The following is a 27,632-nucleotide window of genomic DNA, read 5'->3' on the forward strand; positions in this document are numbered from 1 at the left end:
AGCCCAACGTTATCAAAATCCAGCTCCGGAATGCCAGCGAGAGCCACTCCGGGCCGGCGCTCTCCGCCCCTCAGCCCCGCTGTGGCGATCTCACGCACCCGCAGCGCCGCTCGGGGCTAAGGCGGAGTCACCCCCGGGGCCTCAGAGCCCTCCCGCTCGAGAGGAGCCTGCTGCCGCTCATTGTATTTATTTATTTCGTTCCGTGGGGGAGGCGGTGCCGCGGGACGCGGAAGTGCGGCGGGAGCGCCTCAGCCGCCATGGCAGCCCCGCGCTCTCTGCTCCTGCTCCTGCCGCTGCTCGCCCTCCTCCCGCGGGCCGGCGGCGACCTGCGGGCCTTCGTGGTCCCCCACAGCCACATGGACGTCGGCTGGGTGTACACGGTGCAGGTCGGCGGGGGCCGCACGGGTGGGGTGGGCTCTCTGCGGCAAGGGCTGAGCCGCAGGCAGGGCTGCCCGGAGCCGCGTAACGGGGCCGGGGCGCTGCCGGCTCCCGGGGTGCTGCCGGGGCGCTGCCGGCTCCAGGGGCGCTCCCGGGGCGCTGCCGGCTCCCGGGGTGCTGCCGGGGTGCTGCCGGCTCCGGGGGCGCTCTGGGGCGCTGCCGGCTCCCGGGGTGCTGCCGGCTCCCGGCCGAACATCCTGCAGAGAAACGCGCAAATCCTTGGCCGGTGCAGCTCCTGGTGCGCCCTCCATCCCCTGTGTTTGGGGATCCTCCTTTGGAGGAGGCATGGTTAGCCTGGGAGCCATGCCCTTGAACTGTGGGTTTCGGTGTGCTTGTGTTCAGCAGGATGCTCCTAATGAATTTAATTATTTATTTTATTATTTATTTATTTATTTGCTTATTTATTTATTTATTTTTATGGAATGTCTTGATTCTGTTTGATGGGGCTTTGATTATGTGGCAGATTTTCATGGTCTTTACTCTTGTTACAAAGCCAAGACTCCAGGAGAACCTTCTGACATTTCTTAGGAGAGCGGGATCCCAGGATATAACACTGTGGTAGATTATTTGATGGGTACAGTCATCATATTTGCATTGCAATAAAAGTCCGTAGGGCTCATTCTGAAATAGAGGTGTTTTTAGAAGCCAGATAGGGCAGATGCACAAAATTGTACACTTCCACTGATGTTTCTGTGTCAACAGTTGAACTTATTCTAAGGTTCTTTTACCAGCTTGGTTTTACTCTATCCTACAACATCAAACAAAGTAGAGGGATTTTTTCATAATAGTATAATTTACAGTAGATATATCACTGCATTGTACTGGTTATGCACAGCACAGAGTCATACTCACTCTGAAGAAGCAATTCTGAGAATTCAGGCCATCGAAAGAAGAGCTGGAATTGGAGAATGAAGTGTGCATGTGGGGTCTTTAACTATGTTGGTGCAAAACGTTATCATTCATGACATTAGTGATTTAAAGGGAGCAATGAGGAACGAGACAAGCTGTTCCCAGTGTGTCCAAAAGCAAGCCTGTATTGGTGCTGGTCTTGGGAGAAGCTGCATCTTGATCTAGTCAGGTCCCCAGTCAGGAGGATGTTTTCTGAAGCAGAAGGGCCAAAGGCTGTATGTAGTCAGAACTTGATCTTTCTGAGGGTACAAAGGAAGTGTGCAACAAATATGAGGTTTTTGATATCTCTCTTTTCAAGCCCAATGAGTGTTTAAATCAGCCCTTTTAATTTAGGTGAAACAGAGCTTATTTACTTTTTTTTTTCTTTTAGGAAAGTATGCACGCTTACGCAGCAAATGTCTACACTACTGTTACAGAAGAGCTAATGAAAGGAAAACAGCGCAAATTTATTGCAGTGGAGCAGGAATTCTTTCGACTCTGGTGGGATATGGTAGCCACAGATACACAGAAGCAGCAGGTAAATTGCACTAGAGCTATGCTTCCTGCTAACAAAGAATTCATGCTCTTTTCGGGAGACAAATAGGGGCAAAGTACTTCACCATTTGCTTTTTACCCAAGTCTAGTGTAAGCTGCCTCTGAACCTAGTACTTAAAGGACCTTAACTCTAAAGGCAGTTGCAAGAGGTTAAGCCCCAGCTATAGATTAGAGCAGTAGGAGGTAGTAACCTTTGCACTGAAGATTTTTTACACTTTACAGTTCTTGTTTCATTGGCAGCTTACTTATCTGGGGCCATGCTACTTTAGGATGTGGGTGAACCTGAAACAGGCTGCACCAGTATCTGTTAAAACATCTGACACCTAACACTGCTCACAAGAAGGAACTTTTTGTTCTTTCCAGTTAAGTACTGCTCAAAAACCTGCCATTTATTTGTAAACAAAGATAGCACAGCAAAGCAGTGACTGTACATTCAATGGCAGTGTTTTTTTCCTAGTAATGTCATTCTGAAGTTTTATTTGTCACTTCTTCTTTCCTCTGACATGAAACAAACATGCTGAATCAAAGACTGGTCTGATAGGCTAGCAGCTGCTTGTTTATTTTGGATCCTAAAACCAAAGGGTGTAGCTTCCCATAGGTACTTACTCAGAACTCCATGGTCTGTTTTGTTACCATGGTCAGAACAAGAGTTCTTTACATTTTAGTTTAAGATCCAGATGTGCAAAGCATCCTTTTGTCTGTTTTTTGGTTTTGTAACATAGTCACAAAAATATGAATATTCACTGAATTCTGAATCTTCTGTTACATTCCATATTCAGCTAACAGCCTGTGCAAGGCTGACCTTTGCATGGTAGATTTTGCTGGGTTTAGGCAGTTTGCAGTTTTTGTGGGGACTCTGCCCGTACTCACCTGTTGTAGAACAATTTTCTTGTAGATTTGTTAAATTAGAAAACTGTACTGGAAGTGGGGAAGAAAATAGCATAGGAACTGCTTTGTAGAGAGACAGCAATGTCCTCCAACTTTCAAACATCAGTTGATCTTATTTCAGGTATGTTCTGCTGCTGTAACCCAAAGGTAAAGTCAAGGCTCGTGTTTCTAATATCTGTTCCTGCTATTATGTGAAATCCAGAAGAATAATGTGTATCACATTTGACCTTGGTAGTGCAAAATGTAGTACCTATGATTCAGGCTTTAGTTTCCTAGCCTAATTATTTATAATTGTTGCTTTTACACATTGTATAGTCAGTTCTCTGGTTACTTTATAGTTTTTTCTCTTAAAATTAAAATGGTTAAAACTAAATTCTTCTTAAACCTGTGTGTCTAACTTTTAAACTCTAACTTGCAGATAAATTATATGTTTTTAACATCATCAAGTTGCAAATACTGGTCCCTGAAATTAGGTCACTCTGGTTACTGCCCTGCTTTTTCCACTTGACCTCTAGCATTAATGATTTTCTGTGGTATAGGCACTCTGGTTTTAATTTTCCCTTTATTTTTTTGTCATTTAGTGGTTTACTTGGAATACAGGATTTAATTCTAGTTTGTTTTGGAGTGTCTGCTTTGTGTTGAAACTATAGCATTAAAAACTACTAAAAGGTACAACCTGGGCACAGAAGCTGGTTTTACAGTTCAGACAAGAGAATATGTGAGAGTGAAATGTACTGCTGCAGTATTCAGCCAGATGGGAACCTTGTAGTACATTTTGTTAACACAGAATTTTTTTGTGTGAACCATTCCTACCTCCTTACCATGGGTTGATGTCTGGGTGCTTTAACTAAGGGAAAAAAAGCCACTTCTGTGTGGTTTGTAGGTGTGAGTTGATGGTGGTATGGTCCAAGGATTACAGATGTGTTCTAATACCATAGCATCCTGCTGCTTGTAGTACTACTGTATCTGTCTCCTCCATTCCTCCTTCTTTTTTCCCGCTTCTGATCAGAAAAAGCACTTGTCTTTACAGATACTGTTTTCTTTTTTGGGAGGAGGAAGATTGGATATTACTTAAATTAATTTAATTATTTCTCTTGTGTTTCCAGTCTCTCAGTGGTACCACAAAACTTACATTAAAAAAAACATTTCTGTGGCCCCAAGTTTGGATCAGAAGTATATTCTGGATATCCATCCAAATGGGGAATAAGAATCACAGAATCTTTTCATGTAGGTCAGGGCCAGTTCTGTGCTGACACCAGATATCAGTTATCTGGTCTCCCAGCATGCTAATCAGTCACCACAGTCGGCTGGAACTAATTTAGGAATGCTGAGCCCTGAAGCATTTTCACAACATTGTGGAGGAGAGAAATGATTATAATCAAAATTGACAATCTGGCATCCTATCTGAGTAGACACTGAAGGTTCCTGGGAAAATAAACATAATAGCTCTAAAAATGGCATCCTACATGACAGATTAAAAAAAGGAAAAAAAAAGTTGAGGATTAAAATACATATTTGCATAAACTTTACTTATTGGAAGTTTGAGATATCTCTGAATTTCTAAAGTAACTAAAATAAAACCAGAAGATTCCTAACACTTTTACAAAGAGACATAGACTATTCCTTCCTCCCTTCCAAACACCAACCCCCACTTCATCCAGCATTTGCTGCAGGCTGTATTTGTCAGCATACCTGTTGTTTCTAGGAGCTGAAACTAAACTCCACCCCATCAAGAAAGAAAAAAAGAAACATCCCCCCTCAAAAAAAAGCTATCATCCAAAAGTTGAGCAGGTTGTAATACACTGACATTTTTTAAACTAGGAAAAAGACCATAAATTAAGGTCAGCAGTGGGTTATTCAGGCAGGTAAACCTGTGGAATAACTATTTCTTAATAAAGGATTCTGTCTGTCACAAGTTGAGCAACTTGTCTGTGCCCCAAAGGCAAGATAGATGCATATGGAGTAGAGGAGAGATGTTTGTGGCCACAGTGTGATGGTACAGTCTGTCTCTCTCCTGGGTCTCAGAGATCTAGTTTCTAGTAAAACCCGGGGAGCCTGAATATTACTGCTTGCCTGGGGCTCCACTGCTGCTTGCAAGGCATTGCATATTGCTCCCTCATCCAGACACTAAATGCCTTCCCTAAGCCAAGCTGCATGCAGCACCAGGAAGATTTTGGGAGAAGCATCAGTATCTTCTGTTTTAATCCTCCAGCTCTAGCTGCCTTGAGGCAGGATTACAGGCTGCTGCCAGTGCAGTGTCTAGTGTTCAGACAGTATAAAGAGGCACAGTAGCAGCACTACTGAGAAACACCAAAAGGTCAGTGTCTACCTGGCAGTGCATCCTTTATTCCTGTTACCTGGTTTCAGTGTAAGCTGGATAAATCAATGCACTGTGCAGCACATTGAAATACTTTTTCCCCTGTTATTCTTTAGATAGCCTCAGTTCAGACAGCCTAGTATCTCATTTTTATCTCACTTTTTGTCCTAGATGCCTTCTTGACAAATGTTGTGTCTGGGTAATGTGCTGCAGTATCAAATGAATTTACAGCCTTTTTAAATAAGACTGGAATGATGCTTATGTTCTGTGTCTTAATTTCAATATCATAGGTCCATCAGTTGCTTCAGGAGGGACGACTGGAATTTGTCATTGGAGGGCAAGTGATGCATGATGAAGCTGTGACACTAATTGATGATCAGATTTTACAGTTGACGGGTATGCATATTGGCATTTAACTTTTATTTTTCATTGTTGTGACCTTGGAGGTTTTGTTTGGTTTTCATTTTTCCACTCCGAAATTGCTATTATTTTCTGACTTCTTAAGAACTAATTAAAGCATTTCTTATTTTTCAGTGCTGGTGTGTTATTCGTAGAAAAATTGTTTCTAAAAAAACCACATTTGTTTTGACATGACAGTTCTGCAGCAGGCACAAAGGTTACCAAAAGCTGGTTTGTCAGGTATAAACTTGTTTGGAGCAGAGGGATTTTTTGTGTGTGTGTTTGAGAACTTAAGTTCCTGGGAAGATAGTTATGGTGCAGTTAAGGGTATGAAACACTCTTCAAGAAAACACCTGGTTGTCGCCCTGAAAGCTCAGCTTCTGAGCTTGCTGACATAGTTTTGAAAGACTTTCCCAGGACAGTAACTGTAAACATAGATATGTGTACATTCCTTCTGTTACATGTCTTGTGATGGGCATCTCTCATGGCCGGTGCAGTGGGAAAGTGTTATCCTGACCATCCAATCCCTGGCTGTGGTCAGAAACCTATAAATCCTGGGGGGAAAAATAAACTTTCTCTACCTTTCACCACACCTCGACCTGTGTCCGTGTGATCTATTCATCTTCAGTGGCAACACCTGGTAGCAATTCAGAATGTGGGGAAGTTGTATTGTTTAGGCAAGGTCTTCTGCAGAATGGGGGCAAGGGAATGTCACTGAGGTCAAGTAAAATTAGTTGAAAGACTACCTTAATGAAGAAACTCCCATTTGTTATCATTATCACTTCTGTTAGAAAGAGGTGCATATTTCCAAGAGATGTGCTATTTACCATTTTAATCTTCTAACTTCTGCATCTAAAATTTGCATGTTACACCTGTCCATCTGATGGTTTTTTAAAGAATCTTTTGGTACATAGGTTTGTTTGCATTGGTTAGAGCAAGCAGAAACAGGATAACTGATGGCACCACTGTGCTAGAGATGTCTGTTTTATGCCAGGAGGGCGCAGCAGGGAGGGGATGTGTTAGCACCAGCTGCCATGGCTGATAGAAACTCTGCCTGTTCCAGGGCTACGCTCTGGGCAGCTTCCTACATGGGACAGTTAAGGGACAGAAAACACTTCTGTTATTTTCTGCATCTGACTGCTCAGCACCACTGGCCTTGTTCTGTACTTGTCAGTGTTAATCAGGAGCACAGGATTAGCAGCTGCTTCTGTACCTCACTACACTCTGGCCAAGAGGAGGAGAGGACATGAACTTTATTTTCCTCTCATCCAACTCCTGTGTTTCAAGGTTGCTTTATGGGCTTAGACCATTGAACCTAGGACTTCTCCAAATAGAATACGAAAATGATTGAAGACCCCTTTTGTTAAACACAAACCCAGCTTTTCTATTCATTGGAGTTAATTGAAAGAAACATTATTTCTAATTTAACATTTCATTCTGTGTAAACATAATCTTTGTTTTAAAAAAAGAAAATTCAAGTTCGATAATTTATTCATCAGGAACAAAAACATTAATGTATTTTAAAATTCTCATTTGTTTTTCCTGAAAGCATTCTGCTCAGTTTGAGTACATACAAAGAAAATGGATTGTGTGGAGTTCAAGTTGAGAAGAGAAAGCCACTGCAGACATTTGGGGTCCAGATTTCATGTATTCTCTTGTCTGTCCAGAATTCCATTGTTTTGGAGAAGTTTAGAAAACTCTGCTTCAAATATGCCTCCATCAGAATACTTAAACACATTGTGAATATTTTATCTAGGGAAGACATTAACCATGGGAAAGACAAAGTGAAAAGAGCCCTTGCAGCTGCACTTATTAAAATATTATATTATATTAAAATTTATATTATTTGTATTATTATTATTATTGTTATTGATTGTGATTGATAAAATTGAATATTATATTAAAATTTGAAATTAAGTTATTCCAAACCAGGGAGTGTATTTTCAAATAGCTCTGAGCATAATTTTCTTTTTTTTTCTTTCTTTTTTTTTCTTTCTTTTTTTTTCTTTCTTTTTTTTTCTTTCTTTTTTTTTTTTTTTATGATGAGTATCCAAGTGCAATATACTTAAGTTCCAAATAAAATCTGCTGCTTTCCTGGTCGTTTTACATTGATTCAAATGATTTTTCGGTGTTCCTGCTGTTGTCTGGGCTTTCCTAGTTTAGGGGTTTCTTTTTTCAAAACATATTTCTATATTAGTAGCATCAGTAAATACATTAGTAACATTAGTTGTAAATAACATCTTGTATCAAGTTCACTATTAACCTTTGGCTTTTTTATTTTCAGATGACTGATAATCATATTCATGCTCGTTTTGTTTAGAGGATAGCTTGCTTACCTGTCCCTTTGTTATTAAAATGAGACTGAAATGAGGATGGGTTTTATGATTTGAGCAAACTTAAACTAAACCCCAGGTTGTTGTTTTACAACAGCCTTAACCTGATCCATATCTATGAACCTTTCCCAAGACCTGTCACTAATCATAATTCCTTTTTGATATGAATATTTTATAATGTTAATAAGTTATACTTGGCATAACAATATAAACATTGTCAGTATTAAGCTTTTTGCTGTGAATGATTAAATTTCCAAAACTTTAAATGCTTCGGGAAACAGCAACAAGAAGCTATCCTTCAAGTGCTTACCTGTAACACAATGTGCCTATTAAACTTATAAAATTAACTTTTAGAAGTGTTCCTCACCTAAAAAAATTTTGCTTTGCAGAAGGTCATGGATTTTTGTATGAAACTTTTGGCTTCAGGCCTCAGTTTTCTTGGCATGTTGATCCTTTTGGAGCTTCAGCTACAACACCAACTCTTTTTGCTCTGGCTGGTTTCAATGCTCATCTTATTTCTCGTATTGATTATGATCTGAAGGCTGACATGCAGAAAAACAAGGTAAAAATACCCTTGGGAATGAAACCATTGCTGGCATCTACCTACAGTAATCTAAACCTTGACATTAAGATAAGAATCTCTGTCATCTGTGCAAGAAAATGTAGGTATTTTTTCTTTAAATGGGACATGCTGATGGCATATAGTAATGGTGAAACATATTAAATCTGGGTTATATGGTCAATTAATGTCTTCATGACTTCTGGTCAGTGATAAAATGTAGTCAAGCCTGAAGAAGACACAAAATGTGGGCAAATGTGCAAGTCTAAATGGACTGAATCAGGAGTGTTTGAAGCAGAGACATCTAGGAATTCCAGCTTTCCCTAAGAAAATCTTGTATCTGTTGGGTATTATGCGAGCAAGTTTAAAGTGTAACCTTTGGGCACAGTGTCATCAGGCTCGGAAAATTTATTTGTGCCTATGAAATTAATGATGCTAGGCCAGTTAAAGTGGCAGCTAGTCATGGTTTTGCTGAATTCAGGTATTCTTTCATGTTCTACTTTCTCTTGCACAGTGTCCCATATACAGTAAATGCTTTTCATATCACTGTGGTGAGCCCTGATCTGTTACCAGTTTTACTCACTTATTATTTGAAAATAAGGGGCTTTCACCACTATGTTCTGGGCACTAGTCAGTTTTTGTGAATCTTGGGTAAAAGTCAAGTGTCTCTGAAGAAGACAACAGAATTTGTGTTGAATTTACTGAAGCCTGGACCTACCACCTTGTGTTTGCAATGATTTGCAGTACTTCCTTTCTGTTAAAATCTTTTATGAGTTTTTGACAATCTTTGCCCAGCTAGATGATATTTTTTTCCTGGCCCTTAACAGTCTGAAGGTTTCCAAAACAGTAAAATTCTACTCCAGTAGAATTTAAACATGAACCATCAGTTATTGATTCCCACTGACTACAGTGCAGTCAGACTACATCTGGATCTTTTCTAGCTTATGGGTGTTCAGCTTCCATTGAAACAACTGAGGTATAATAGGTGTGATAAGCCAGGCTTATCTCTGGATTTTAGTATGCTGGCAGTGTGCTGCCTTCTCTCCTTCTGCATCAATTCTAATGGAAAGAGGCATTGATGTAACCTCCTGTATATAGTGTGTGACCTTGCCTGGGGTTCCATTGGCATTGAATCCTCAGAAAAAGCACTTAGAAGTATTAAAAGTGGTGGAAGGGAAGATGGGAACTTTGAAGTTGAAGTTGTTAATGACGTATTTCTGTGAATGTCATCAAGAGTAATGGTTTCTTACCTTCTTTTGTTTTCCAGAAGCTTCAGTTTGTATGGCGGGGCTCTCCTTCCTTATCTGAAAGACAGCAGATCTTCACCCATGTTATGGATCAGTACAGCTACTGTACTCCATCACACTTACCTTTTTCAAACAGGTCCAAAAATTTCCCAAATATGCAGAAATACTGTTCACTTCTGAGAGTTTATATTATTGGGGTTTAAGCATTTTCTTTGACTGTTTTCTTTCAAAAGTATCCTACTGCTTTCGTCTGGCCTGGTAGGTCAAGGAGATGTCTGGACTCTGTAGATCTGAGTAAGGATTAAGCATCCCCAGCTTTCCACCATAATAAATTAAGTTTATTCAGTACCTAACAATTGAATCCTCAAAAGTGACACTTTGTACTGACAGGCATTAAAAATATCTCTAAATATTGACACTTGTTTTCTTACACCCAGTGGCTTGAAAACATAGGTATGTCTTTCATCTTCTTATAATACAGTGACTGATTTACATTGTCAGTCCTTATTAAAAAAAAAAAAAAAGAATAAAAATGTGAAACAGTTTAATTACTGTAAGCATAAAATGTCCAAAGCTGGACTGAGGTCTTTTTTCTCCACCTGGAAGTAAAGCTTTAAAAGCTCCAGGAAGCTCAGCAGGGACTTGGCTATTGCTAATTGATTTTCTATGGGAGATTTTCAGCATTATCTTGAGCTGGGATTGTGTATATTGTCCATGTATAAACTAAAGCAACAAAAAAATTGCCATCTATTTTGTGAAGAAATTTCAGAACTTTTGAAAATTTTATTTTGCTTACTGGCTTATCCAGTAAAATACTCTAAAAATCGAGTCTAATTGGGGGAACATCCTCATTGTTACAAAGCTTGCTCGTTTGTCCTGTGGATTCTTTGACTTGAAAAGTTGCACAGTGTTCAGAGAAAACTGGAGACTCTTCTTCCTACCTCCAACCCTAAATAAATACTTAAACCTAAATACTAGCAATGAATATAAATGGATTTTTTTTTTGCCTCTTGTTCCCTGGGTATATGCATTTTACGCCAGCACCTTTTGATGTGTTTTTCCCAGTTGAGTAAATCCTGTTTACATCTTACTCCTTTCCTCTTACTTCTTTCTGCTTAGGTCAGGATTTTTTTGGAATGGATTTGCAACTTTCCCAGATCCACCAAAGGATGGTGTTTATCCAGACATGAGTCTCCCTGTTACAGATGCTAACCTCCACCTGTATGCACAAACCATGGTGGCAAACATTAAGGAGAGAGCAGCCTGGTTCCAGACAGAGGACGTGTTGTGGCCATGGGTAAGTGCCTGGTCAGTGTTTGCTTTAGAAGAGACAGGCACTCCAGAGTGTAAGTGGATGGTACTTGCTGCAGTAGGTACTGCAGAAATGCTGGTACAAACCATGTGACATGAAGTGTTTTTCTAATAATTGCAGTCCAAATGACTGACGAGTAATGATATTTAAAATTTCCTCGTATAGCCTGACAGTTGTCTATCAAGACTTCCACCCTACTCAATATAGAAAAAAAAAGTGACAAAACTGTAAAGATAACTTCTTGCATAACAATATATTGCAGTATTGCTTCCTTTTTTCACCCCTTGCTTTGTCTATTTAAATTATCTTCTTTTTTAACTGTTTAGCGTAACATAACTGTGTGTTAACAAAAATTGTAGCCTTATAGGAAAGTGTGCGACACTTAGGTTGACATGATTAGGTAGATTTCAGATGTGCAATCATTTTCTCATACAGTCTTTGTATTTTAGCTAGAACCATAAGAAAGCATATCCCAGCTTGGTCATCCAAACACTTTCTTCAGCAATATGCTGTGTTAATTACGTCCTACACGTACATATAGCACTGATGTGCTCTTGCTGTTTTCAAGTCCTCAGGAAAGAATAACTTTGCCTAAACCTGAGTGTACAATCTGGTTTCTAATTTTGATGGATGTTGTAGGTCTCATGATTACAATATTAAAGGATTATGTGTGTTCTTTATGGGCTATTTCACCACAGTATCTGTTGTTACAAAGAAAAACTTCTTCTGACTGATGCAGCTTTGAGTCACTGATGTTTTCCTCCTGTGTTTATGACACTGTTGGTTATACTGAATTTATTATTTTTGTAGAGAGAAGTAGAGTATAACACTGTAGTTGTGCTATAGTGAAAATTGTGCTGGAATGGGGAGAAGTTTCAAATAGTACAAATAATGTCTAGATCCAAATACACAGTTTTGCAGTAATGTAAGAAAACTTCTGGTTTTCTGTGCTTGTGATAGATAATGCTATGGGAAGAAGTGGAGGGAATATATAGTTCTAGAACTCTATGCTTTTTCATTATTTTTTCATGATTACAGACAATCTGTGTGAGTAGCCCTGCTCAGTCAGTCTTGATAGTTTTGTAACTAATATCAGTTATATGGGCAGTCAAAATCAAAATAAATACCCCTGGACATAGACTGGTGTTAAAAATTATCCTCCTTAACTGTGTGACCTAAAGTCATTTGGCTGTTCTATGTTTGGGATTTCAGGGCTGTGACAAACAGTTCTTTAATGCATCTGTTCAGTACTCTAACATGGACCTGTTGGTGGAATATATTAACAAGCATTCTGCTGAGTTTGGAGTGACTGTCCAGTACGCCACTGTCAGTGATTACTTCCAAGCGGTTTATAGCAGGAATCTTACATGGGAAACTCGGGACTCTCAAGACTTTCTTCCTTATTCAACAGGTAATCAAGTTCACAGCTGCCTAAGGTCTGCCTCAAATGTACATAGGTAAAGCTGTAATAAGGGAAAATGAGAAATAAAGAAGAAAAATGCCTTTTTATAAGATTTGTTCTCTCTATGAGGTGTCATCAACAGACAAGTTGATTCCAGCTTAGCTGTGTAAAAAAGATGGATGTATGACCAAATAGAGCAATGTCTCATTTTTACTGTTTAAAATAACTGGATTATGTATAGCTTAAAACAGAGGTGGAAAATATGATGTGGAGTGATCTATGAATGTCTGGAAAAGCCACAGGTGACCAAGGCAATCTGAAAGCTCTTGGGGTAGTTCTGTGTTACTACAGTGGGATGGGGGTTCCCAAAGTGAACCTGTCGATGTTGAGGATTTGGTGTCCATGCTCAAAGTAATTGCAGGAAATATATAATCTGTTCATACAGACTTGAATGTCCATTGGTGCTTGTTGCATCCAACAGGAATCCAGTTTGTGAGCTCCAAATCCAATCTTTTATATAAAGCAAGGCACACTAGATAAGGATGACCTGATCCAAACAAAATACTAATGTAGATGAGCCCATAGTCTCCTGTAAGAGAAAATCTTGCCTTTTTCAATAAAGAAAACATTTTGAAATTCTGGGGTGGGAAATAATTTTCTTACAACTGAAGTCTAAACAAGTAAAAATATTGTCAGTATTTCTGAAACTTTATAATACAGTGTTATAAAATTTCTTTGCAGCTCCTTGTTGCTTGCTTGCATCTTACCTGCTACACTAACTTAGATATTTAAGCAGAGCTGAAAAGTACTAGAAAAAGACAAAATAAGTCATGCCATACCCAACATCCCTTTAATTATTTTCCCCAATAAATTTACCCTTTTAGACCTCATATCAAGGTATGCAGAGAGAAGACACAACTTCTCAATTTCTAAATTCATTAATTTATTTTATTGCTTGGTTTATTTTTAAAATAGCATTGATTTCATTGAAACACCTTTCTGTATAGTTGTAGCTACCACTGCTTCATCACGTTTTTTGGCTGTGTACGTATATTTGAGACTGTTCTATAATGTGTCTGTTAACTTTTCAATGAATAAAAATAACCATTGCTTCCTGTGAATCATGACATGGACTGATCCCTGACTCCCTCACCTCCCTCTAGGGATCGTGTCATTTCTAACAACTTGCAGATAAAAGCATTGCCAGTTCTAACTGCTAATATCCTTTTACATCTGGGCTCTTTCCTTTATCTTTTGGCATAATTTACCAGCAGGATTCAATTGCTATTAGCTTGCATAATAGCAGCACCTTCAGTGGTGGGTGCCCACACAGAGATGTAGTTTTTTTCCCCAAATGACTTTCTGTGCCTTGCAATCGCAGTATAGATTTGAGTGCAATTTCTCCCACATGCTGTTTTGCTTCTTGATGATTAATCCTCTCTTATTCTTGCTATGCCCTTTTTTTGTGAGTCACTTGTTGGGCTGAGTGTCACTTATGACATCTGGAAACTCAAAAGTTTTAAGTCCCAGATAAGTATTTCCTTCTACTCTGCATTCATTGTACTGTGCTGTTACGTATGTGTGGTTCTTCCATCTGTAACATTGAAAACTAAAATGGAATTAATTATTTTGAAACTTCTAGCACCTTTCAGGCCAAAAATTATTTGTCCTGAAGTTTTTTAAGCAAAAGATCCTATTTTCCAATTGTTGCTTTTGCTCTTGGGCTGATAGCAGATTATTACAGTTGCATGTATGCTCTTTGGAAAACACTTTCTGCAACTTCTTTCTGAAAAACCTGTTTATCGCTAGTGTATTTTAAGAGAAATTGCTCCCAAACAAACACACACTCCCACCCTAAGGAAAGATTTGAAGGTTTTAAAAACAAGTAATTGTTTTCCTAGTTCACTCTGTGGGATACTGAAACATTAACACAAACAGAATATTGAAATACTTTCCAGTAACCACTTGAGGGCATCTTTTGATGTAGTTTGAAGTGCTGCAGTAGTTTGGAGTCATCACTTCAGTGTTTCTACTCCATTTTGAAGAAATTAAATTTAAGCTAAATCCATTCCACCCCAAAAGGTTGAAATGTAGATTGCGTGTATCAAGCAATTACCAAAGATTATAATCTATTTTATTAACAACTAATAATAATAATATATACTTCAGTGAAACTTGGAAAATTCTTTTGTGCAGATTCACAAGAAGGAAATTTCATAATGAACACAGGCTAACTTGGTTGGTACTGGCTTTGTATCAAACTTGCATGTTACTAGGCCTGTAGGAGAGATGATAGTTTTTCAAAATGCATGTTCCTGGCTGAGTTTCCTTGTAGGCTTTATGACCTTTCTATTTGATGACTGCTGTGCAAATCCCCACTAGGATTCATGTAAGAATCTGAACAGTAGTAGTAGTAGTAGTAGTAGTAGTAGTAGTAGTAGTGATAGTAGTAGAATAAATGAAGTGGTATTTTGATGTGTTTTGGATCTGTTCCACTCTAAACAGAGCCGTTCCAAGCGTGGACTGGGTTTTATACTTCTCGGAGCACATTAAAAGGAATTGCAAGGAGAGCAAGTTCACTGCTTTATGCTGGAGAATCCTTTTTTACACAGTATGTCCAGAAACACCCGGAAGGTTCTATTTGCAAATGTAAAGCCTTAGAGCAACTTCAGAGTCTTAGATGGGCAGTTTCAGAGGTAAAGATTGATTTATTTTCTGCTTTGAATGAAAATGTTTATTTTCCAAATGAAAAGTTTGCATGAGCATTTCAGCTAGAGTGTCTCAAATTTGCTTTTATATTTTTGGAAATAACTTTCCCCCTTTTGCAAGTCATAAGTAAAAATAAAGCAATTTCTTAAATTGCTTCTGAATTGCTTGAAGTCCTGAAACATGACTTCAGCCCCTTAACCATGCTTTCAAGACGTGGTTCCTGGCAAATGTTTTCTTCAACCAGTGAAAGAGTATGGTTTCAAACTTCGCTATGAAATTCCTTTTCTTAGTGTTAGTTTTGTTATTTACAGAATTGTTCTTAAAAGTAAATAAAAACCAAACAAAAATGGAACTAATTGAAAACTACTGATAATCTCTACTTCTTCAAGTTAGAAGAGGAAGGACAGATTTGTTTCTTCCAAGTTCAGCAGCTAAGTGATTAGTCTTGTATCATTAACGATTTGCAGTCCTCAGTGCTTTTGCACTATTATGTGCAAAATAATTATTTTATGCAGACCAGATCTAAGTAGGAAGTTAAAAACCTGTCTTGTTACAGTATATTTGCTGCATTCTTGGTTTTGGTAACTTGTTTGTTTTTTTCCTCTAAGGATGTAATTTCAGTACATTAAAAGAGAAATACGTATAGAGGGAAACCCTTATGCATCTTGTCTTTGACCACTTCATTCAGTATGTAGGAATTCAGAGTAGGTTAAATGTGAATCTGAATATAATTGTCATCCCTTATTGTTTTAAGTTGTGTGTCAGGAGTGTAATTGACGATTATGTTAATACAAATGCAAACCTGAAGTTTTCATCCTGTTGTTCCTTTCAAATTACTTTTAAATATAAGGTCCAGCACCACGATGGTGTAACAGGCACAGAGTCTCCCAAGGTGAAGGACATGTACATGAATAACTTGATGTATGGAATGTTCAACGTAAAGAAGCTAATGGCTTCCATAATCTTTGATATCAACAATGCGAAGAAGAATGGGGAGGTCTATTCTTCTGTTTACACTAAAGGCTCAGGAAAACCAGGTACTTCCTGCACGGCTTTTCCAATTTGCAAGCTACCTTATGAAAGCTATCATGTTTTCTTCCAAAACATTTAACATATTATGTACATCTATGTTCTGTGAACCATGGCCAGAAAATCCTGTTTGCCTTATGAGACACAGGATTTCTCAGCTGATGTTACACAGAACTCTACCTGCATATATTAGACCTGGGTCTCAGATTCAGACCTCAAATGTAAAATAAGAGGAAGAAGAGGTGCTGATCAGAGTAGTCACTAAACTAACTTTAGTCTGCAACAGAGCATTACATGATAAGGAGAACAGAGTCAAGAAATGTTCTTACTATAATGTACTGCCAGCTTGTGTAAAAAATTGTGTAAAAAAAAAATATTTTTAAGAAGTCTATTCTAAAGAGTGTACACTCCCTTTTATCTTTACTTTGGAAACTTTTTAAACTGTCAGACGTAAGCAGTGCCGTGGGCTGTGCAACAGACCAATTTGGATTTTTACAGGGCTGTTTTTAAATTAGGGTTCTTATTTGATCTTCTGTATAACTCTGATAAAGTTAATACTGCATGACAATGAGTTGCAAGCTTATCTTCACTAAATGCATTTACATTAAACTCAGGTGTCATTTTCTGTATACGTGATCTTTTTTGATTAGGCCGAGCATAGAAGAATGAAGGACTATTAAATATTTTCCTTTTTTCAGTCATGAAGTTTTACTGTAGGGTTTTTTGTTAAAATTTTTGTAGGATACTTGTACCTAGACAGATTTCTTAAGTGCTTTTTAATACCACATTTTAAAAATACATGACGTAGTGACTGCCAGTTTTGTTTGTTTGCATGCACAAAGGTGCTACAGATGTTGACCAGTATGTTGTTGTCTATAACCCACTGGCATGGAACATCACTACCTTTGTCACGGTTTCTGTCAGCAATGAGGCAATGAGTGTATATGATGAACTGGGATATTCTGTGCCAGCACAGGTACTTCAACTTTATTTCTTTCTGTTGCTTTTCTCTCACTTGTCAATTTTCATTGGCTGGATTCTACCTCCTGTCCAAGTGGGATTTTCCTACTTGTCCTTCAAGGGTTTTTTTTACTTGCCTGTTGTCTCAACAAAGAAAGTTTTTTTACTGTCCAAAAGGATTTGATGCTCTTATAGTGTGTTTGGTTTGTCCTTTGCATGTCTGCTGTGTGTGACCTGGTGCTTCTTACCTTATTTTTCTTTCTCTAAAAAACACTGTTTCAAATAAATCTTATTATGTAGAAGCACTGCCTTACAATTGACAGCCCTTTTAGTAAAATTGGCAGATTGCCTTGGGGAGGGAGAAGCAGAGAATTAAGAAATGTAGGCCTTAGAAACTGGTGTCAGTCAGCTACCATTTGATGGCTCATTCTGTCATAGCCAAGCTCCAAAACACAGCCAGCTGCTCCCTGGAAGGGAAGAAAGCAGCCTCAAGTGAAAGCTAGCACTAGCCTTTCTCTGCTGTACAGAATGCATCATCATCAGTGGCTTGATAAACCTCCAGGAATGCTTTCTGCACATAAGGCCTGAAGAGGCCTGATGCAATTCCAGATGCTCCCTCTGACCCTGAGATGCCAGATAGCTCAGCCAGTTCTGCCAGCTGCACAGTTTCTGTGACCTGTGGCTTATGACTGTGACGGTGCATGAAGGCAGATTGTAGTCAGGTGGTGTTGCACAGCAGCTATCCCTTGTCCTGTACCTGTACATGTGATGGCACAGGACCTTACTGCCTTCCTCTGGAAACCATCAGTCTCTTTGGGCTGGCACATGGTCATGCTTGCCTGTCAGTCACTTACCTCCCACAGGTCATTCTGTCTGAATTACTTCTGTCTCGTAAGATACAAAGACAAGATTGATATTTATTCAAGACGTTTATTCAGGATTTAGGAAGTCCTAAAGGTACATTGCCCTTATTTTAAAGAGGCAGAACTCTCTGTACCAAGTTTATCTGTATTCTTGGTTGCTAGAAGTTATTCTTATATGCATGTGGATAGTCACTTGAGGCTAAGTAAAATCTCTTTAGCAGTTATGGCAAGATGGTTTGGGGTCCTTTAATTCCAGTATGTGCAGTTCAAAAGTGCATTCATATTACACACTCTTACCTTTTGTGAGAAATAAAACCTTAGCTCAGGACAATTGTGTAAATACACAGCTGAGAGGAACTGAAACTTTGGCAAGTGCTCTGCTGCCTTCTGCACCACATGCACGAGTATCATGAAGGGAGAGAATGGGAGTACACTCTGCTGATATCACTATTGTTAGGTTGTCTGTGGTGTAACTGGACATATGTCAGTCCACAGTGTGAAGATACAAACAGCTTGCTTGAATTGCTTGTTAGTTATAACTAGCTTCTTTGTCCATAGAATCTGTTCAGTATTTATCTAGCCCCATTTTCTTTCTCCAAATCAAAAGTAGTACTAAAGTAACATTATATAACATTAATGGGCAGGACACATGTAATTGAAAGATGATTTAAAACTGATGTTTAACGTATTTCAGTATTACATAACACTGGTGTTCTGTTTACTGTGCAAAAGGATGTTAAATGCTTCTATCTCCTTTTCATGTGCCTTCCCTAAAGTGAGGGTCCATGTTGGTGCTTCCTCCTCTTGTCATGAGTTTTCTTTTTTTTGCAATAGTCATGTCTCTAGTGTTTCACTCTCTTTTCTGTCATTTGACTGATCAATTTAATTTACTATTATTATATCTGCTCTTATAGACATTTTGCAGTGTAATCTTAAATTGTGATTCCATATTTACATTAAAATAACGCTTTTAATTTGCATAGTGACTTTCCTTCACTAGTAAGGCTCAGCTTAATCCAAGTTCACCAGGCTCCCAATTAAAAACAGCATGGATCTACATTATAATTTAGAATTATAAGAATGGCATGTTTAGAAAGTTATTATTAAAGTAGAAGCTATTTTTTATAATTTAGGGCTTACAGCACATGAAGGTAATTGCCTTGCCAATTAATTTTCTGTAATGAAGCATTTTTGTGTATACTAATGTACAGGTTCAAAGCTCCATAGAATCCCAGTCTACCTATGATCTGTATATCCTAGTTGAAATAAGTGGTCTGAGCTACAGAAAATACAGTATTAAACCCTTGGATGGTAAACAGTCCGCATTTATTGGGAGCTCAGTCAAGTACAAGCGGAGAGACTTAACTTGTGCAGATCAGCAAAGTCCACGGTTGTTTCCTGTGGTTAACAACTGCTACCAGATCGTGTTTGACCAAAACACAAACCTGATGCACAGCATCACAGACAGGTAAGATTGCCTGCTTGTTTCAATAATGTTTCAGATTTTGTGAAATACTTCATAAAAATAAATCCAAGGACTGTGTGATGTGTCTTAATTCCAAGACTCAACAAAATATTCTTTGCGGTCTTTAAAATTATTTTTTATCCCCACATGTCCTCCTTTTTACAGGACACTTCCACACCAGCACAGGCATGATTCCATACTAGTTCTGTGTTGTTGCCCTGTTTAACTTTGCAATTGGTCTGAGATGACATATCACAGTAATAACTAGTATGTCAGCAGAGTTTTAGTGTACTTCAGAACCAAAGAGGGTTATGAATATGCATTTTTATTAAAAATTACTAAATAAGCACATATACTGTGGCTACACAATGATCCTTAAGTGATGAACTAAGGGCTTACTTATACTAAGTACTGTTTTGCAAGTCCATATCACTCTTTCTGTGGTAGAAAGCTACAAAACTGTTTGAAAGGAAACTTTTAACTAAGGAGTTTCCATTTAATCAGGTAGATTTGATGTTTTCAGATGGTCTTTCTCAGCTGATGTGAATTGGTGCAATTTCTTCAGCTTCAGTGCAGTTTTGCTGCATTTTGCCTGCTCAGGATTCAAATTGTCACCTATTGTAACTGATTTGACCCCTTTTTTCACTGTGTGGTGATGGCTAGAACTCTTTCACCTTTGCAGTTTCATTCATAATTCTGCCTCCTAGAGCAAGAACTTGTTGTTCAGTATCATTACAACCAGCTTTAAAAGTATAGCTGGACCTTATCTAAGAGCCCTGGAATAAGTATTTTCTCAGAGTGCCTTCAGATCATAACTGTCTCCAAATTCTATGAGAAATATAGCACAGAACAAAAATCTAAATTCAGTTCACAGTTTTCTTCATCCTGTTCTGGCAGGCAGCAAGAGCTGGAATTCAGCATGTAGGGAAATGAGATATTCACTTTCTTCACAAGCCTTCAGACAAGCTCAAAATGCTTGAGTTTCAGAAAGTATGCAGTGGGATAATGGGAAAGAATGAGGCCTCACAGGTCAGAATGGGAGGAAAGGTTGAAAAAACTTGGGTTCTTCAATTGGGAAGCCTTTTACGTTCAGCTGCAACAACTAGAACTTCTGCTTCTGCACTAGAAGTGCCTCATAAGAGAAGTAGTAGAAAACATTTGGTTATTCTCCTCAGTTATTACAAATTGTGGGTAGCTGTATCAATATGAGATAAAATATTTGTCAGTATAAATTTGTATGCTAGATGAAGTGATTTTTCCCGTTTTCACAGCAAGTTGCCAAAGGCAGAGCAGATAGCTGAGAGCCTTTATATGACTTTCTAAAAATTGTGATAATAAGTCATGAATAGCTAAACTGTAAGCTTCAGTGGAGAGAGGAGGAGATACAGTAAGTAGTGAGTGATTGTAAATGTTGCTACCCTGTTGATTTTATTGCTACCAGTGTTAAATATGGAAACTTGCATCATGCTGATTTTACCTAGCTACAAAGTTAAATGAACCTAATTATTCATTAGTGCAGTGCAGTGTACCTCATTCTTGTGAAATGGGTAGTTTTAATCCTTTAGCAACTCTGGCATCAAAACAATGAGGTAATTAAGATGTTTAATATAAACATCTTAAGATGTTTAACCTTAAGATGATTCTCTTCTACAAAAATAGAAAATTACGTAGAAACTCCATTTGCTTACAAACTGACATGTATCTTAATGGCAAGCTCTTTAATTCTTTGCTGTCCTTATTTACTCAGTCTCACAAAATCAATCCACTTTTGTCCTTACATTTCCAGCCTCCTGTTTCCACCTTGCATTTCCACCCTCCATTACTGTTGCTGTTCAGCTTTGTATTTATCATGTACAAAATGTATTTGTAAGTTATATAATTTTTACTCTTCTGTGGATTCTCAGGGAGACTAACAAGACTGTCCAGTTCACCCAGGAGTTCCTTGAGTACCACGTAAATGGAGACACAAAGAAAGGACCCATTTCAGATAACTATTTATTTGCTCCAAATGCTTCAGCTGTTCCAGTATCAAAAGCAGTGGGGTTGGAAGTGATGTCTGGAAGCTTGATGACAGAGATACGCCAGTATTTCTACAGGTACAACACCATCACAGCTTCACTTCACTGGAATGCTCAGATATGTATGAGGTTACTTCTGTACAGTTGTTCCTAAGTTCTGTGAATTTGTACTGTTTAGGATTTAGACAAAAGAACTATTATACATCTGCTGAATGTACTGCTGAGGAAGCACCTCCTGTAAATCATAGAATCATAGAACTGTTGGTGTTAGAAGGACTGTAAAGATGCAGTTCCAAACCCTCTGCAGGGACACCTTTCACTAGACCAGGTTGCTCAAAGCCCCGTCCAACCTTTAGCCAGAGCTGGAGCCTTTAGCACGTCCAGGATGGAGCATCTACAGTTTCTCTGCAACAGTGTGTTGTTACTCTCAGAGTAAGGAATTTTTTTCTAACATCTTATCTAAACCTACTTTTTTTTGGTCTAAAGCCATTTCCCCTTGTCCTATCACAGCATGACCTTGTCAAAAGTACCTCTCCAGCTCTCTGATGGAGAAGTACTGGAAGGGTACTGGAAGGCTGCCCTAAGGTCTCTCAGAGCCTTTTCTTCTCCAGGCTGAAAAATCTTAAACTGTCTTCATAGGAGAGCTGCTCCAGCCCTCTGAGTATCTTTGTGGCCTCCTCTGGACTCCTTCCAGCAGCTCCTGGTGCTTCCCATGTTGTGGGCCCCAGAGCTGGCTGCAGTACTGCGGGTGGGGTCACATGGAGGGGAAGCAGAGGGGCAGAATGCCCCCCTTGACCTGCTGGCTGTGCTGCTTCGGAGGCAGCCCAGGGCATGTTTGGGTTTCTGGGCTGTGAGCACGTGTTTTACCAGCTCATGTTCAGTTTCTTATTAACCAGCACCCCCAGTTCCTTCTCCTCACGGCTGCTCTCCAGCCTTTCTCTGCCCAGCCTGCGTTTGTGCTTGGGATTGCCCTGACACAGGTGCAGGACCTTGCTCTTGGTCTTGTTGAACTTCATGAGGTTCACATGGGCCCACTCCTGAAACACAATGCTGCAGGAGGGAGAGAGGGAGGGATGTGGAGATTGTTTAGGGTGATCCTCTGTGGTACATTTTTTAAGGCAACTTCTGTTCAGAAACCGGTTCTGTACAACTCAATGAATATTGCAGCTAATATCTTACATGGATGGAAATTGGATATAATGATACATTTTAGTAGCTGTGAATACCTACCTTGAAAGCAAATTAGAGAAAGGAGAAATTAATCCTTTATAAGGTCACTCTGACCCTGATGAACTAGCAACTTTTCTGTGTTAAACTTATATCAGTCTATAAACCCTTCACCCTCTTTTAAATCTGGTTGTTTGGTTGAAGTCTTTTGCTTTACATGGCATTGCTCAAGGATTGTAGTTGAGGAGGACCTTTGGAAAGTAGTGTGGAATTCTTGCATCAAAGCTGATATCACCCAGATTGAAAAAATGCATGTATTCTGTACAATGTAAATATGTTGCTTAGGGAGTCATAATAACTTTTTAATTTTTTGTTAATTTTGAGAAAAACAGTCTTTGTAATCAAATGAAGAAGCCTCCTGGCACTTGTAGTGTGAAAGAAACTTACAGGATATCACTTACTCTGGTTGAATATCTGTATATTTGAAAGTTAAATTGAAATTAAAAATAATTGTACATGAAATAAATAGAAAATGGGCAATAAAGTCTGCATAGGATGACATGAGGTGTGCCTTGCAAGTTTTGTCGTAATCAATCAAGTGCTCCACTTTCTAAACTCTGCATCCTTCCTCTCATTTTCATAGCAATGTTACTTCTCAGGACTATATATATGCAGTGTACACCAGGCTGTATTCAGTACCAGAAGGCTACGATGGGAAGATGCTTTGCCATAGGATAGAGCAAGAATACAGTGTTGGGCCTCTGGAATTAAATCGTGAAGCAATTCTAAGAACAAGCACAAATTTGAACACCAGACAACTTCTCTACACCGACAACAACGGATATCAGATGCAGAAAAGACCATTCAAGGCATATGTGAATAACACAGTGGCTCGGGTAGGCACAAAGGTGTAATCCAAAGTCAGTTGTGTCTTTGTTCTGCGTTTCCTGGTTAATTCCTCATAATATTAATTTCTGCATGGTTTGCTGTGTGTTTACAGAACTATTACCCAATGGTCCAGACTGCCTACATTGAAGATGATACCACAAGGCTGATGCTGCTTGCAGAAAGAGCTCATGGTGTATCAAGTCAAGGGAATGGACAAGTTGAGGTAACATACAAATTTTTGTTTCTTTTTCTGGGTGAGTGTAATTTCATGGTAGCGGATAATATAAGTAGAACCTGATGGCTGATTCCTGCTGTGATGTTTACCTTCCCAATACAGGTGATGCTACACAGGAGACTGTGGAACAACCTTCAGTGGGACCTGAGTAACAATCTCACTTTGAATGACTCCTCAGTGGTTCGCCCAGTAATTTGGCTTATTTTAGGAACCAAGGCTGCCACCAATACTTTGTATCGGACAAGTGGACTGGCATTAGAGCATAGGCCAGTAGTAATGTTTGGAGCATTACCAGGTAATCACTCAGCTTCCTGTGCTGTCTTTAGCATCTAAATGGCTTGTTTATGTTGCTTTGATTTATGGTGTTGAGTTTTTAAATGCAGACTTCAAGCCTCCTGTGAGGCAGAGTTAGTATATAGTGAGTTAGGGAGCTTTAGAGCTTGCTAATTACTTTGCATTAATTTCAAACATGGATGTTGTCCAAGTATATGAAATGTTTCTCTTGTTACATAATTATCTCTACTTTCAGAGGAAAATAAATTTTAAAGCATCTAATGAGAACAAAATGTTCACACAGGGAATTAGTCCAAAGTAGGTAGTGCACCATATATTGACTTCCTGGATACTGAGTCCTTAATGACCATTTTTGAGTCATTCTTTTAAAAATACTTGTTCATCTTATCAGCTAAAACTGAAGCCTGGTAGTGAAATAGCAATTTCAAACTGCAGTGAAATTTGTTTTATGGAAAGCTCTGACAGACTTTTCTAGCCGTTAAAATCCTGCTGCTTCCTGCTTTATATCTTGGAAGGCCTTGGAGGAGAAAGCATGTTATCTATTTTGCCTCTGCCTTAGCAGAATAAGCAAAAAGCCCTTTACCCTTCCACAGTGCCCTAGCCAGGCTTGTGTGTGTGATGGATTTTAATGTTTGTTTTGTTTTATTTTGCATGAAGGAGATAAACCAAAGCTACCCAGACAACTTCAACCGAGTTCAGTCCATGATTTGCCTGTAACTGTGCCACCTAATCTTCATCTCCAGACTCTGAGCATTCCAGGGTGGAGGTACAGCTCTAATCATGCAGAGCAGGTCCGCAGCATCCACATGGGTAGGTGCCTTCAAAGGGGTGGCTGGATGTTACACTTAAATAAGCTGGTTTTCTTTTTTTCTGTCTTCTGTGGCTAGTATTTTTATTTATGCAAAGTGTTAAATTCCTCAGTCAGGAAAGTTAATTGTGCTGTATTATTTCTCTGTTCAAGTAGTAAAATATTTCTCCTGCATGAGTTTTTCATGCTTCTTAGTGACATTCCTGTCAAAGTAGGAGCTGATTATTTCCTGATATCAGTCCTCTTGCTAACTTTAAAAAATAGGAACTGTGTTCAAATGATGAGAGTTTAAAGTTTAACAAAAAATTTTAAAGCTTGGGTTTAATTTTAAAGTAAGAAAATATATGCATTTTGATTTCTTTTGAAGGTAAACAGAAGCAAGGTGATGCAGATTTCAGTCGTGTCCTGCTAAGAATCAGACACTTGTATGAAGTTGGAGAGGATCCTGTGCTGTCTCAGCCTGTGATAGTAGATTTAAAGGTAAATCTAACCCTTCGAGACAGAATAGCAAATGAGGTGTTTTTATTCCAGAGAGGAATGGTTCTGGAATAACACATCATGTGTACTATGAAGTACACAAAAGATGGATGAAAAAGTATTATAGAAATTTAACCTCAGAGGGAAGTGAGCCTTTTTTTCTTGGCTTTGCAACACAGAAGGCATTACTTCAGATGAAGTTGCAGTAGGCACAGCATGAAGATAAATGCTAAATATGGGTAGGACTGGATCTGCTGAGCTCTTGGTAGTGTAACACTTCCTGCAGTACCTTAACTAGTGCAGAGTAGGATTCTGTTTTGTTGTTTCTTTAGTTATTGAAAATTGTACCTATAATTAATGAAACATGGACAGGGTTAAAGGAAAACATTTTTTTTCTTTACAGTTGATTTCTGTGCGTTGTTCAAACTTTGTCATTTCCATCATGTGCTCTTTTTTTTTCAGTTTCATGTTTATTTGATCTTTCCTGTGGAAGTAAAATACTTTATACTCCATGGCAGGGGTTTATTATTTTGATTGTCATGACAGAAGCATGTAGGATGTGTAGGATTCTCTGTTTCAGTAAAAGGGGGAGTGTGAGTTTCAGCCCTTTTAATAGACTCTGTACTACAGCACAGAGGAAGTTTTCAGCACTTCAGCTTAGTTTGAAGCCCAGTGAATTTGTATTTGCCCTTGTGTTGCATGACCTTGCAGATTTTTAAAGTCTCTCTGCTGTAATTAACAGGCTAGAGTTGATAATTCTATCTGGTCTTACTGTGTACTAGGCTGGTGAGTTGATACTATTGTCTGTGAACTCTCATTTGATTCCTGGTGTTTTCTTTACTCCCAGGCTTTGCTAAAGGGATTGGGATCAGTGATGGCAGTGGAAGAGCGATCCCTCACTGGCACCTGGGATGTGAACACTTTGGAGAGGTGGAAATGGAAGACTGCACAATATCCAGGCAAAAGTAGGTGGAATAATGTGTTTGGTGTCCATATTGTTGTTAACTGTTGAAGCTTGATGATTAGTCTAGTTAAAAATATTTTTTTAAACTGCAAGATTAGAAATATATTGCTGGTTTGTATGACAGACCTGGTACCTGTCACAGCCAGCAGGTAGGAACATTTAGCAAAGATTCCCTGCAAGTACCTGACTCTCATATTTATCCAATAGCTTGTTTTGCCTAGAAGTGTTCAAAAGCTTGGAATCTTTCTGGAGTTTTCTTTGTCCAGATAGAAGTGGCTACTTTGAGTTCATATTTGTGACACAGGTTGGTTTTGTCAGATGCTGATGAGTTGCGTTTATCTAAGCTTAAGCCTATACTGCAAAAAACACACAGCTTCAGTTAAAAATCTCTGCTGTAATCAGCTTAAAGGACTCTGTGGATATGATTCAAGTTGGGGCTGACACTCAGATCCAGTGCTGTGGGTGACCTCATTTTACTTCTCATTCCAGTTAGTTTTTTGGACAATGTCCTACTGTCACATACATATTGTGCCTTGTAAAAAGCTTGCAGAGGTTTTGGAATGGGCTAGGTGAGAGTTTAGAGCTCTATTTGACCTGCAGCTCAGAGCTTGCTTGCTCTTTATTCATGATGAAGAAAAGGTGCATGACTGGGGAGTCACTGCACATTTTCTGTGTAAGTCAGTGCGTGAAAAGAAGTTGTATATTTTAATATTATGAATGGGTACATCTTAGACTCTATACTACTTAGAGTTTTAGGGAGAAGAATCTGCTCAAACACTAGCTTTTAGGGAAGAGATGAGTTAAAACTGATGTGATAGAATAACATATCCATTTTAATAAAGTTGCTTTAATGAATTATCAATGCTTTTGTGTTTTACAGGATTCTTCAACAGCACAGAGACCTCAGAAGACTTTATAGTAACTGTTCACCCAAAGGAAATAAGGACTTTCTTCGTGTACTTTCAGGTTCAATAATGTTTGATGATGTATTTCAGGTGAATATGTAATATCTTTGAAGTTTTGTTTCAAGATACAAGTGATGATCTTGAAAAAAATCCTACTGCTGTTAATGAAAGAAAAAATCATTTTGGAATAAACTTAGAATTTAATTGAGTTGTTGGCCTGAGGTGTGGATGTTTTTTTCAGTTAATTATATAAAACTTTCCTTTTCTGAAACTTGTTCAATGCAAAATAGACCTGTGTTGCAGAGTGAGCATGTTGAATATTTTTTTTCTTGCTATTGATGGTTTTAAAGTGATTGCTTCTATGATGCTTCACTGTGGAGCACTAACAAAATCTTATTAGTCCTACAGTCTTGAATTGTCTTTCTAATTAACAGTGCTGCCAAGAGTCTTCTCTTAAGGTTTTTATTGTTAGAGAAGATGAGTTCCAAATCACAGAATAGTGATTGGTCAAG

General features: G+C 38.7%; 1 protein-coding gene across 1 annotated transcript; it reads left to right on the forward strand.

Annotated features, from left to right (window-relative positions):
• The first annotated feature begins 199 nt into the window (after positions 1–199).
• On the forward strand, positions 200–27,328 carry MAN2B2 (mannosidase alpha class 2B member 2). The gene is made up of 19 exons (XM_058838670.1): positions 200–386; positions 1,718–1,864; positions 5,377–5,482; positions 8,208–8,380; positions 9,645–9,760; positions 10,744–10,921; positions 12,149–12,347; positions 14,844–15,034; positions 15,898–16,084; positions 16,919–17,052; positions 19,111–19,367; positions 21,269–21,460; positions 23,193–23,445; positions 23,550–23,660; positions 23,775–23,967; positions 24,624–24,776; positions 25,142–25,254; positions 26,099–26,216; positions 27,096–27,328. Exons 1-19 carry the CDS (start codon positions 258–260, stop codon positions 27,188–27,190), a joined length of 3,045 nt encoding a protein of 1,014 aa, XP_058694653.1. The 5' UTR covers positions 200–257; the 3' UTR covers positions 27,191–27,328.
• The last annotated feature ends 304 nt before the right edge of the window (positions 27,329–27,632 follow it).

Source organism: Poecile atricapillus, chromosome 4 (assembly GCF_030490865.1).
Source record: "Poecile atricapillus isolate bPoeAtr1 chromosome 4, bPoeAtr1.hap1, whole genome shotgun sequence".
Taxonomy (NCBI): Eukaryota; Metazoa; Chordata; class Aves; order Passeriformes; family Paridae; genus Poecile; species Poecile atricapillus.

Excerpts from the sequence above, each read along its gene's own strand:
- MAN2B2 (XM_058838670.1), top strand. The coding sequence starts at position 258 with ATGGCAGCCCCGCGCTCTCTGCTCCTGCTCCTGCCGCTGCTCGCCCTC. Across the intron at positions 387-1,717 it reads GCTGGGTGTACACGGTGCAG|GAAAGTATGCACGCTTACGC; the intron begins GTCGGCGGGGGC and ends TTTTTCTTTTAG. Across the intron at positions 1,865-5,376 it reads CAGATACACAGAAGCAGCAG|GTCCATCAGTTGCTTCAGGA; the intron begins GTAAATTGCACT and ends TCAATATCATAG.